This window comes from Embiotoca jacksoni, unplaced genomic scaffold, assembly GCF_022577435.1.
Source record: "Embiotoca jacksoni isolate LCO1_2020_lvr unplaced genomic scaffold, fEmbJac1.0.p SCAF_83, whole genome shotgun sequence".
Lineage (NCBI taxonomy): Eukaryota > Metazoa > Chordata > Actinopteri > Embiotocidae > Embiotoca > Embiotoca jacksoni.
Genome location: NW_027185440.1, coordinates 42,564 through 54,420, shown reverse-complemented (window position 1 = coordinate 54,420; position 11,857 = coordinate 42,564). Strand labels below are relative to the sequence as shown.

The window sequence follows — 11,857 nt, the reverse complement described above, 5'->3', positions numbered from 1 at the left end:
ACCGCTCGTCATGTGATGGATTAAATCTTTTTATTTATTTATTTATTTTTTTGGTAAATATAAACTTGATTTATACCAACATAATTGTTATATTGTCGCTCTTCAGAATATAAATCAAGTGCGCGTTTAGTTTTTAAGACAATTGTACGACAAATGTTCAGATTTACACAGCGGATTAATGTTGACTGATCACAAAGTTAAACTGTTTCATCATTTCGTTTTAGTGTCTCGGGAACTGACAGACAAAAATAAAGTGAAAATAGTAGCGCGCTTAAGAAAAAGATAAAACATGTTGAAATATAGCACAAACATACAGCATGAAGGTGTATTTAGACTGCTACGAGGTGAGAAAAAGAAGTGCAGTTATTATAATTATCAGATATAATTAGGCAAGATAATCTGATTATATTAATGTGCTTCTATTTGGCATCTAGTTTTAGCATTATTTCCTGCTAATAAACTCAGTGAACAAGTAATTTATCTAACCTACCAATTTTTTTTACTTTGAAAACGTACCTGTATTTTTTTTCCAAGTAAAATGTATTATTGCTATTTTTATTTTAAGTTTTAATGGATTCTTATAATTACATCCAGCACTCACTGAAGAAAAACACAATACTGGAAGCAAACAAATGAGCAAAAACACCTTTGGACTGTGAACATCTGTTTTATTTCATGCCAGGAAAGGCACATTCATACACTGAATCCAACTGTTTTGATAGGCTATATAATGTAATATGCATCTACATTCAGGCAGTGCATACATAATGATTTTCCATGAATAAATGCAACGATACATTAACACATTTTGTTAACCACAAAAAGATATAGCACACATGAGCACTGACAATTTGTATATGCACACTTGTAGCATAAGAGGAAGTACATGTGCACCCTGTAGTCCATACAGTTTTACTGACCTTTTACATCAAAGGAGACATACAGTACATTGCATTAGCAGCACTTGTTGGTTTTTGAAAAGTCCAGAGAATATATATAATGTTTTAGAGCTGTCAGTGTCAGATCTGTTTCTTTTCACTCTGTTTCTCTCTATTTTGTTGCAGTTGCATAAAATAAGTCCTGTTTCTCGCATTTTCTCAAAATGCATATATAGATTTATATTACAGACCAGCATGGTGAGCACAGATGTCCCTCTTTTTAAGGGGACTTTCTCCTTTGGCTGACTCATATTTGATTTCAAGCACTGGACACCCAGTTTCAAATTCACAGATTTACACCCTCTGCTACTCAAAACAGTAAACGATCAAGTCAGCAGATAAGCACTGTCAGGGAGCATATTAAACTGTGCTTTTACTCGCACCTTACTGTCCCACTATGAGACAAAGCAGCATCCATGAATGAATGTCTTTCAGTGAGCAACATCTTCTGCTCGTTCTGTCAGTCTGACACAAATAGATAAATAGGGTGGACTGGAGTAGTAGGGTAACACACACTTGTTTTGCATGTATCAGCTTGAGACACAACAGCATAAAGCGGTCAATACAACCACAATTTCTTATGGCAGTCGTTATTTCAAAATAAAATAAAAAATAATACTTACACATTAAGAGTGAACACTTGATCAAAGAGGAGTGGACTGGGAAGTTTTCAATATGACAATATATTGGAACTGCCTGAAACAACCCTCATATATTTTCAAATTCTGAACTCATACAGGGCCTCTGTACTTTGTATCCTCAGGATAATACAGAGCTTTGAAGAAATGGCAGCTGGAGTCAAGAAGAAGCTTTTGGCATCCAAGGTCTGATTTTGAAACCAGTTAGTATAAGTCTCTTATTGAATATTACATAATTTTCATGCAGCTATGACTTGATGAATCGGTTACATTGTGCTTAACACTGACACAAAGCTTCTTTATTTATGTAGATTTCATATTAGAGTTATATGGAAAATAAATTGCTGTAGTTTGGAAATCTATCAGCCAATTTTAGTGACAATAGCTGTGATTGTGAGGCTTTATTTAAAGATGGTGTACATCGCACATTGTTTGCGATGTGGTAAATAGGTGGCTGGTTTGCAAGTGGACAATGATTTTTGTGTGTGTTTCTCCTGCAGTCATAATATAATTTATCTCTGCAAGTGATGCAATTATTAATTAACATTTTGCATGTACACTAGTATATTTTTAATGTCTTTCACCCACTTCCCACTACTATCCAGTCAGTCTTTGATAATACTTCATTATTATCAACACTTTTGTTATAAGCTGTCCTTCACCACCAGTCACTGGCAAATCAGATCTCTGACCCCTCAGCTTAATGTAGATCATTTTTGCCAGGTTCCATTGAAAGTATATCTAAAATGGACTCAACCATAAGTTAACCATTGTGTAAATATAGAACAGAAGCTCTGCAGTACTTTACAGAATATTCAAGATAAAGACGAGGAAATGACACCATTTCATGGATTGTACGCCTTTTGCATCTTGTAGTAGTCAGTTCTTCACCACAAACACTTCAAATACAAATCATCAATGGACAGTCCTTCTGACCCCCCGGTATTGTGTCGTTTGGCAAACATTTTGCGATGGAGCACAAACTAGTATCAAAAAGCGAAGCAGAAACTGACTGTGTCTTTGCATCTGTTTCCTCTCACCAAAATGTTCTTTCCTGCTTTATCTTGGAGCACCAGTGGTCGTCCGCATCCTTAAGATGCGGCCCTGTTTATAACAGCTCTCAGCCTGGTAGCCTTAAGAACGCATGCCAACTGCCAAAAAAGGCCTTCTGCTTGGTTCTGTTGTAAAACTAGACTCCTTGTTGGTTATTTGTCCATAGACTTATTGATTTTCAGTGTGTGAAGAGTGTCACTGACAGAGACGCTCTTCTCTGTGTCTGTCTTGCTTCTGTCTTTTCTGGACATGTCAGGTTCCCATAGAAAGAACTCGTGGAGGAGAGTGTTGACAGTTTCAGGACACTCCATCATGACCATGTGACTTCCTTCCTCGATAACTTTTAGGAATGCAAACAGGAGGATCTAGAAACCGCAAAACCAATGTACATTACAATAAATACTAAAGCAGATCAAACGAAACATTTATTCTGACAAACCAGCCCGTGTTCATACATGAGGATGAAGATGTACTATACCTCTGCCATGCGCTGGTCCTCATCCATGGGCACAAACTTGTCACACATGCCATGAACCAGAAGGATGGGCACAGTCAGCTCGGCATGGTAGACTTCATCGCCCTCAGGCCAGTACTGACCGCTCATCATGGCTCTCAAGACGAATGGAGCCACATTGAAGGCATTGCCCTGCTTTAACAGCTGCTTTTCTTTGGCACCCTGACGGGCAAATCCAGCTCTAAAGGTGAGAAAAATAGGTCCATAGTTTAAAAGCACATACATTATTAAAGTGCTAAAGTAGATGTAAGTTTATTTCTTTTGTCCTTCTGTGATATTTTTCAAATGTCTTGACAAAAAGCAATACCATTTTTTTCTGCAATGACAAAAATTACACAGGTGTGTCACTGTTTCTTGTGTCAATTTTGTCATCATATAATTGCAGATCTTACTTGAGGAAGCTCCAGGCCAGACAAGGTGACAGACAGTGAAGTACGCAAGATGGCAGCTGGAAGATGGAGCATAGACTGGGCTCCAGCGCTGTGGGACCCCCTCCATTGATCATCACGACTTTATGTACCAGATCAGGATATTCATGGGCCAGGAAGGTGCAAAATGACACTCTGGAAGAGATATAACGGGATTGGTGCAGCATGTTAGAAACTTGTAAGCCACTGTGAGAAAAATAAATTTTATCATCCGTGAAATTGCTTCACAGACTCTTCCAAAGCTGAAAGATTTATAACAAAAGCATCTCACAAATCCTCACCCATACGAGTGGCCAATGAGAATGTTGCGTTTACGAGCATATCTCTTAAAGATGGCACGAAGGTCCTCTGCCAGGGCATAAAATGTGTAAGCTGCTGCGATCTGTGGGGCAGTGCTGGCTCCGTGCCCTGCCAGGTCCGGCGCAATGACTTCATAGCCGAGCCGAGAGAAGAAGTCCAGCTGGCTGTTCCAAATGTCTAGAGAGCCTCCCACACCGTGCACGAAGAAGAGCGCTACATCTGAGTGTGTCCCTTTGCAGCTTGAAATCACTCTCTTGGAGTCGATTAGCACTGTGCGCTTGGGCTTGCGCCGACGGCGGCGAGGAGGCGGAGCAGGTTTCTGTTCCCCATGAGGTGGAGGAACAGGAGGAGGAATGGGGTTAGGGTCCGGAGAAGAGGCAATTTCTTTGTAGTCTGCCAGTTCGACCTCTACAGTGCTACAGGGCTCCAGATCCCCATCCTGACACTGCAGGATCTCAGAGTGCAAAACGTCCCCAAGATTTTCAATCACCAGCTGCCCGTTGCGGTACACTGTGATCTTCCTCTTGCAGTGGACACTGCCGCCGGCATCACTTTCATTTCTAGAATCTTCAGGAGAGCCGTCAACCTCACAGTCCACATCTGTCTTCTCCTTTCCTGCAACTTGCTCCTCTGTTTCTATGGGCTGACGCTCGGGGATGATATGACGCACTCGCAGAACTCTCCCAGGTTTCACCTCAACAAACTCAAAACCATCTGAAGGTTCAGATGACTCCAGGGGCAAGACCAGACTGGCAGCCTTCCCAGTCAGGCAGCACAGTATCCCTTCAGTGATGCTTGTCAGCATGGTACTTCCCTGCAAAAACAACATCAGAAAGATACTCAAAAAAACAGATCACTGCTAAGATGCTTAAATACAACAAAGCATAGGTAGAAGAAAACCATGTATGAACACTGGGGAGGATTTTTGGAGCGTTTTGCTCTACTTTTCACAGCTCATTTTTTTCCTCTGAAACATTTCAAGCATTACAAATGTGTTCAATCGCAGTGTTTGTAAATGTCAACTGCTCAGCAAAAAGATATTGGGCGCAGCGTGATTCCTAGAAAATTTAACCCAAGCTGTTTCCTAGCAACAGTGACAATGAAACGGTCTTCTTTATACTTTCATCAGTCCACAGTCGATGTTGAGGAAAATAAATCACACTAGGAGCACGGAGGCTTTCAGTTTAACAGCATGCAAGTTCACGTCCAGTCCACCTCCAACAGCCATTTTAAAGCCCAACTGACTGACACACTCACCTGGGTGACAAAGCAGCTTAACATTAAGAGGATCCACGTCATAAACAACACAGAAAAAATACTTGTCCTGTACTAAAGTTTCAATGTCACTGAAGACTGGCCATTTACAATCCAACCGACATGTTGGCTATTAATAGCCCTTCCTTTTCACATGCTCAGAATCAGGATATATATAAACACCAGCCATAGTTCATGACCGTGCACATGTCTGTAGACTGCATGTCTCATAACAGTATGACAGACGTTTTCCAAAGTATGCAGTGGAGATGAGAGAAAAACAATCTTTGTTTTCATGCTCAAGTCCATTCACAACTAGACTGCATGCATGTTGGCAGAAGTACAAACAAAGCTGTACGAGTCCTCTTTTTTGATAGAAACACAAGCTGGTTATCTCTAGGAAACACAGCAAGAAGAGTCTACAGTCCCTTAAAGAAAATACACGAGTTTCACATGTTTTCCACATGGTACGCATGTGTGACACACGTTACCACATGTTGCAACTTATGATAATGTGGAAAATATGTAGAAAGGTTTTCGCATGTGAATCTACATGGCTGCACATTACACCATGAAAATGTTCCAAAACCACGTGTTACCCATGGACAAAATATATATTTCTGCAATATGTACACAGCCACATGTGTCATGTTGTCACATCTGATTACATGAGTTTTTGCACATTTTAAATTCATGTGTTTTTTTCTGTAAGGGAGTTCACGGCAAGGCTTTATTGTTTCATGGTTAAAAAAGCTGTGAAACAAAGCATAGTGTGCACATATACAGGCAAGACTTCACATTACAGCTCATTATTGTTGTGCTTCAATCATGGACATATAGCCAAATCCAGCTGTTGGATTCAAAATACAATTAAAGGATAATTAGGAATGACCTTTAATTTAGTGAATACAGCATTAACAACTGTGACTAGGTTGGATTCATGGACTCTCTTTATCATGATTGTGTGGTTTCCATAATGTTGTTGTCCAACATATCAGTTCTTCTATTCCCCTCAGACGCATACCCTACATGTACCAGTCAAACAGAATCACTCTGATACGTCCATAATAAACAGTGAACTTGTAAAGGTTTAGGATTTAACACCATCTTGGCGAAGGCGTATTACTGACATTTTATTATTGACTTTTAATACACAAAGCTTCATCTACAGGAGGATTCATGTGTGCACGTGCAGGGCATGTTGTTATTGGGACCAGGTTGGTCTGAAGGTCAGTGCATCAAGTGACATCTAGTTACAATCTGGAGCTCACAGAATGATAACGGATCTGGCTTTCCACAAACATTAACAGAGGAGAAAAACAGATATTTCCAGTTACAGCTGGATGAAGCTGCCAGTCTGCAAACATATCTATCTATCTATCTATCTATCTATCTATCTATCTATCTATCTATCTATCTATCTATCTATCTATCTATCTGTCTGTCTGTCTGTCTGTCTGTCTGTCTGTCTGGGTGTCCACCTCACCTCAGTAGCACAAAACTGACCACAACAGCACTGATCATTAAATCGGGGATTCTCCTCCTGACCTACAATCCGTCAATACGTCAACCAGGACTGGGTTTTGGCACTGTTGTCTGAAATCTACAAACCCTACAGTGAGACAGGCTGAAGGTTACTCGGCCATGTTGAGTTTTTGGTCTGCATTGCAAAATATATATAGGTTGATATGTCTGCCAAGTCTTACAGTAAGATAACATACATTTGGTACACTGTGCTGCTGTATTTTCACAACAGTGCGTCGCAGCATGACATGAAACGCCGCACTTGAAATGCTTATATCTGCAACAACAGACCATAATAACCTACTTTCTGTTAAAAATGCTGATGCACAAATGTCTGGGGTAGCTGACAAGCACATCATTTCAAAACATCAGGTCATAAACTGCAATACAGGCAGCAGATTTCTTGTAAATACACACCAAAAATTATTTTTACAGATGTACTAGAGGCCCCACAAAATTGCGTCGCGTAAATGAACAGCTAAAATTAAAAGAATGGGACAATCTTGTGTTTAAGACCATAAGTGCAGCTTATATTATTGATAGATATATTATTGTGGCGCTGTCACAGTGATAAATACATGCAGTCATCCTGCAGCCGTTTATTGATGCTGTTGACAATATGTTGCACAATAAACATCAGCTAAATAGACAACATGATGCAATATAAATCGATTCCTTACCTGCAGAATCGCCGATGATTAAGGTGATGAGAGACTTGCACCAAAAGATAACAGATAAGGCCCGACGAAACTGAACTGAGAAAAACGTTGCATTTGGCGCAACAATTTGTCTACGCTAGAGATGCTGCAAAATAGTACAAGCCTATTATTAGCCTCATTAGACTGCCATTACAGAAAAGAGTGGGTCTCGAGTTGTGAGAAAGCATGCATCCATAAAAGTGTCCCAATTGCATTTCAATAGGACACCCATTACGATAACAAAACGGTTTTTTTTTCCCCCCCTCCCTTCAGCATCCACTGCGCACTCAGGCCAAACCCTACCCAGCCCTGCTGCCCTTGAATCCGCAGCAGCCCCGGCAGTCTTCGGGCATTTTCGCTGCTGAGTGGCAGTAAGGAAGGCGAATGGAAGACATCTGATTACTGGGAGGAGGCCAATGGGAGAAGCGTGTTTTCTTGTTGCTAAGGCTGACAGAAAAGCAAAAAGGCGCGCGTGCCCGTGCCTGCAGTCAGTGACAGAAATGATAAAATGATGGTCCAGGTAATTATCTAAGTAGGCTGACACACGGCCATGATCAGGCCTGCATGTGTGATCCAGTAATCACACGTCAGAGTTTTAACCATTTTAACAGCATCATAATAAAGTGACACCTGAGGCCGTGTTTATTGCAGCTGTAGACATGACTTTCACATTTTAATCTAATAGATTAAGAAATGATGTCTTCTTGATATCCTCACGTCAACAAATTAGTGCTGCTGGGACAGTCCGTGCCAGTCACTGAAGAGACAACTGTGACGTTTATGGGGCGGAGAGCCTGAGAGCAACTGTGTACTTTCTGTTATTGTTCAGCAGTTGGTGTAAACAACAATTATTGCTTTGTTTTTATGCCTGCAAAGCCCTGGTGTTTCAATAAAGGGACTCAAAATCAATTAACAAATCACATTACAAACTGCTCTGGCAACTACTGATGCATTGAAAGGACAATGCTCTTATTAACCAAAAAACTTGTAAAGTAAATATTATACTGTATTGAGGAGCACTTGAATGACAATTCTATCCCCCAAACACTGTATCTTCTCACGCCTCATGTTATGGTCTCATCAAGGACAGAAGTCAAATAAATATCTGCAAGGGATGCAGATACAAACTATTTCTAATCATGTAAGCCTTATTGTTTAATCCATTCCTTAAAAATAATGAATCCAAACATAACCTTTTAAACATTTGTGAGGCCCTCTGAGCTGAGCAATGTAAGGAGATGGTGTCCCAATAAAATAGGAGCAGTGTGAGACAGATTAAATGCATATATGGAATATATTTAGTAAAGTAGGCAACTATACAAATGTGAATTATTTGTTCTTTACCTGATTATTTTTTTTATCTTACTTTATATTTGTTCCCTCTCTGAGGCTAAAAAAATTTCCCCTCGGGGATTAATAAAGTATATACCTACCTACCTACCTAAAGTTTACTCTACTCCATTTGTTTGACGGCTGTAGTTATTTTTATTATTTCAATACCTTCCCTGCCCAATAAAAACTCTTTATCTCCAATTAATGTTAAATATTTCTTTTTAATAATAGGTGTTCATTTGTTGGGAAAATTCTCCTTAAATTCAATAATTACTGTACAATACCTCTTGAATTAGCTGGTGTTGGAAAGGAAAAATTTGTCTCTTCCTCTTGTTTGCATTGTGGCTCCGGAAAGTCTCAGGCCCCGAAAAGTTTCCTTTGTTTTCTGTCTTATTTGCAAGTGATTCTTTCCGCATCTAATTGATGACTATCTTGTGACCTACAACCAACTCAGTATTACCATACAAAAACAGGTACAAAGGGGATGGGGGTGATGGTCTACTGTTTGTCCCACTGTAAAAAGCTGACCTACGGAGGAGGGAAGACTCCTTCTTTGCTGGACACCTCTCTTTGAGGGTGCATGTATGTGTTCCTTCTTGCAAGAATAAATGTCCGATGTGTTTGATTTTGAACCAAGCCTCTTGAGTAATTTTTCTAACAGCTGGTGAATGCATTGTCACAAAGCTGAACAAAGGCAGATATTTTTTTTTTGAGCTCAAGAAAATTTGACTTTTTAGTTCTAATGGAATAGCCTATTTCTTTATAGTGTGGTACTTTTACTAAAGTAAAGGATCTGAATGCTTTTACCATCTCGGAGTGACACAGTTTTTGAAGGACCACTATGATGACAGAAAAAAGAAAAGAAAAATATTCCTAAATTTCTTGTGTTTATAAATTTTATTTTAAATGCTATTTAAAGACCTGTTTTCAGATGCTCTTTAGCTGTTTAAAAATTTGAGTCCTGGAAAAAAAATAAGTGAATTCCAAATGAATTGTGGTGTTAGTGACGCAGTGATTGACTGATGTTTTCAATATAGATGCGACTTAAAATTATTTGAGTGTGATATGACTCAGCAATTTAAATGGCGTGTTAAGAGCACTGTGTACATATCTGGAGCGATTTTCATTCAAAAAAATAATGTATAAAATGCATATGTTATCTAATATATTATATAATGTACAGTTTTAGTAATTTTTAAATCATAAATGTGTAAAGGTGCATCAATGTTTCAAAAACATTTGTGTGTTTAATTTGACCCCAATTTAACCTCTCAGGCAATGTTTTCTATCAGTTTGACAACACACATATCTCAGCGTTTGTGTTTTTTAGCTCGTATGGCGTCTGCCATGTGGCAGAATCGATCCTAAAATCATGGTCCCGTCAGGACCCTCGTCAGTAAACCGTTTTAATTGTGAAACAAATTGTTTGTGGTCGGAAAGCTTCACCTGGAAACCATTACTCGGGGTAAAAAAAAATACGCTAAAAGCAGCTTTCAGCAAGAAGCAATTTAATTGGCTGAAGTCTGAGCCAATCACTTTGCTCCTTGTACAGAGACGCGCTAGCAGCCCTGTGACATTCAGTGTCTATATATCAACTGTTTATCGTTAAATACCTCAAAATGAATATTATACTGTCGTCTTTTTCGCGACTACGCGGAATAAGCCGCCTCAACAGGTAAGAGAGCTCACGTATTTATAAGATAGACAAACTGCAACTAGACAGATAGCTTAGCCACATTAGCAGCGTAGCGAGTTGTCCGTGTTGCGTTCACGTAAAGTGCAGCATGTGAATGTTATTACAACCTCCCCGTAATCACATCATTTGTGTGGCATAATGTTTAATATTAGAGAAGCATTTGTTTATTAAATTTTTAAATCGGCACTCTTTCAACAGCATCCCTGCTCTGAACCTCCCGGTCACTGGCGCCGCTCACCTCAGGTCCTTCAGCCGGTGGATTGTCCCCAGAGCAGCTGCAGGACCTCAGGTTTCCAGACCTCCGGGGCTCCTCTCTTCACAGGCTGAGGGTTCAGGAGTTTTCCAGCAGCTTCCCTGGCAATACCAGCAGGTCCGGACCCGGAAAAGAGGCACAGAGTACCAGCCCAAGAACATTAAACGCAAAAGAACCCACGGCTGGATCAAGAGGATCAGCTCACAAGGTGGCATCGAAGTGATTCTGCGACGCATGTTGAAGGGACGGAAATCCCTCTCACACTGAAAGCTCCTGTTGAACAACCTGTAAGACTTTGAAGAAACAGGCCGTGCTGGAGGAGCTCAGCATGCCCCAAAGAACTTGTCGGCGGTAACTGGTGATACTGGACGTGGTTTGGGTTTGGGTTTGGCAGCGCCACAGTCCAGAAGAGGAGAATGAAAACCGGTCTTTGATGGACAAGATGCATTTGTCATGAATAAAACAAAAAGAGCCCTGGTACTTTCACCCACCCACCAGGCAAAATGTGTCTCTAATAAATAGATTTTTGCCAAATCAGTGTGTGGTCTTCTGAAATACAAACACAAGCTGCATGAAATGTACTTAACTTACCAAAAATAGTCCCCAAGACTGTGGATAAAGGGCTAGTTTTTTTGTTGTTGCCTCAAGACACCGGTTATGACCTTCGAAGCTGGCTTTTAATTACTGTGTGTGACAAAGTTTTAGGTTTATTCAACTATATGCCATATGAATAGTTAATTAATTGGATATTTAAGGAGTTGGATACAAGAACTACTTTCACAGAGCAGAGACCTGAGTTATATCAGGCAGACTAACACAGACTTCCATCAGTAACCTTTTATTTACAATACAAGAAATTGTTAAACATGGTACATTATGACCAACTAAAAATCAGACAAGAGGAGGAAACAGAACATTATTAATTATGTTACATGCCCGATAATTAAATAGGGCTGTTGATATATTGAAATTGTATCATCGTGACATCAGACTAGTTAGTGTGTTAGATTTAGGATATTTTAACATGATGATGTGGCTTAATTGTTATCATCCAGTAAAGATGTCATTTTCTGAACTTACCAGACAGTTCTAGCTGTTCTATTATTTGCCTTCACCACTTAGTTGTTATATCCACCTCACTGATGATTATTTATCAAAAATCTCTTTGTAGAAGTATTTTACTAAAGCACCAATAGTCATCCCTACAATATTGCTCCAGTATCAGTATT

At 39.7% G+C, this 11,857-nt stretch overlaps 2 protein-coding genes across 2 annotated transcripts; one reads left to right on the top strand and one right to left on the bottom strand.

The window, feature by feature from the left end:
* Positions 1–647: 647 nt before the first annotated feature.
* LOC138192269 (protein ABHD8-like) lies at positions 648–7,707 on the bottom strand. The gene is made up of 5 exons (XM_069139562.1): positions 7,330–7,707; positions 3,853–4,685; positions 3,536–3,706; positions 3,108–3,324; positions 648–2,994 (listed from the first exon to the last, which is right to left on the bottom strand). Exons 2-5 carry the CDS (start codon positions 4,674–4,676, stop codon positions 2,782–2,784), a joined length of 1,425 nt encoding a protein of 474 aa, XP_068995663.1. The 5' UTR covers positions 4,677–4,685; positions 7,330–7,707; the 3' UTR covers positions 648–2,781.
* Positions 7,708–10,231: 2,524 nt separating this feature from the next.
* On the top strand, positions 10,232–11,707 carry mrpl34 (mitochondrial ribosomal protein L34). Its single transcript, XM_069139526.1, has 2 exons — positions 10,232–10,354; positions 10,574–11,707. The coding sequence occupies exons 1-2, from the start codon at positions 10,299–10,301 to the stop codon at positions 10,893–10,895; spliced, it is 378 nt and encodes a 125-aa protein (XP_068995627.1). The 5' UTR covers positions 10,232–10,298; the 3' UTR covers positions 10,896–11,707.
* Positions 11,708–11,857: the final 150 nt, after the last annotated feature.

Coding starts and splice junctions, on each gene's coding strand:
- LOC138192269 (XM_069139562.1), bottom strand. CDS start 4,676: ATGCTGACAAGCATCACTGAAGGGATACTGTGCTGCCTGACTGGGAAG. Junction 3,707..3,852: donor CTCATTGGCCACTCGTATGG/GTGAGGATTTGT, acceptor TATCTCTTCCAG/AGTGTCATTTTGCACCTTCC. Junction 2,995..3,107: donor AGGACCAGCGCATGGCAGAG/GTATAGTACATC, acceptor TGCGGTTTCTAG/ATCCTCCTGTTTGCATTCCT.
- mrpl34 (XM_069139526.1), top strand. CDS start 10,299: ATGAATATTATACTGTCGTCTTTTTCGCGACTACGCGGAATAAGCCGC. Junction 10,355..10,573: donor GGAATAAGCCGCCTCAACAG/GTAAGAGAGCTC, acceptor CTCTTTCAACAG/CATCCCTGCTCTGAACCTCC.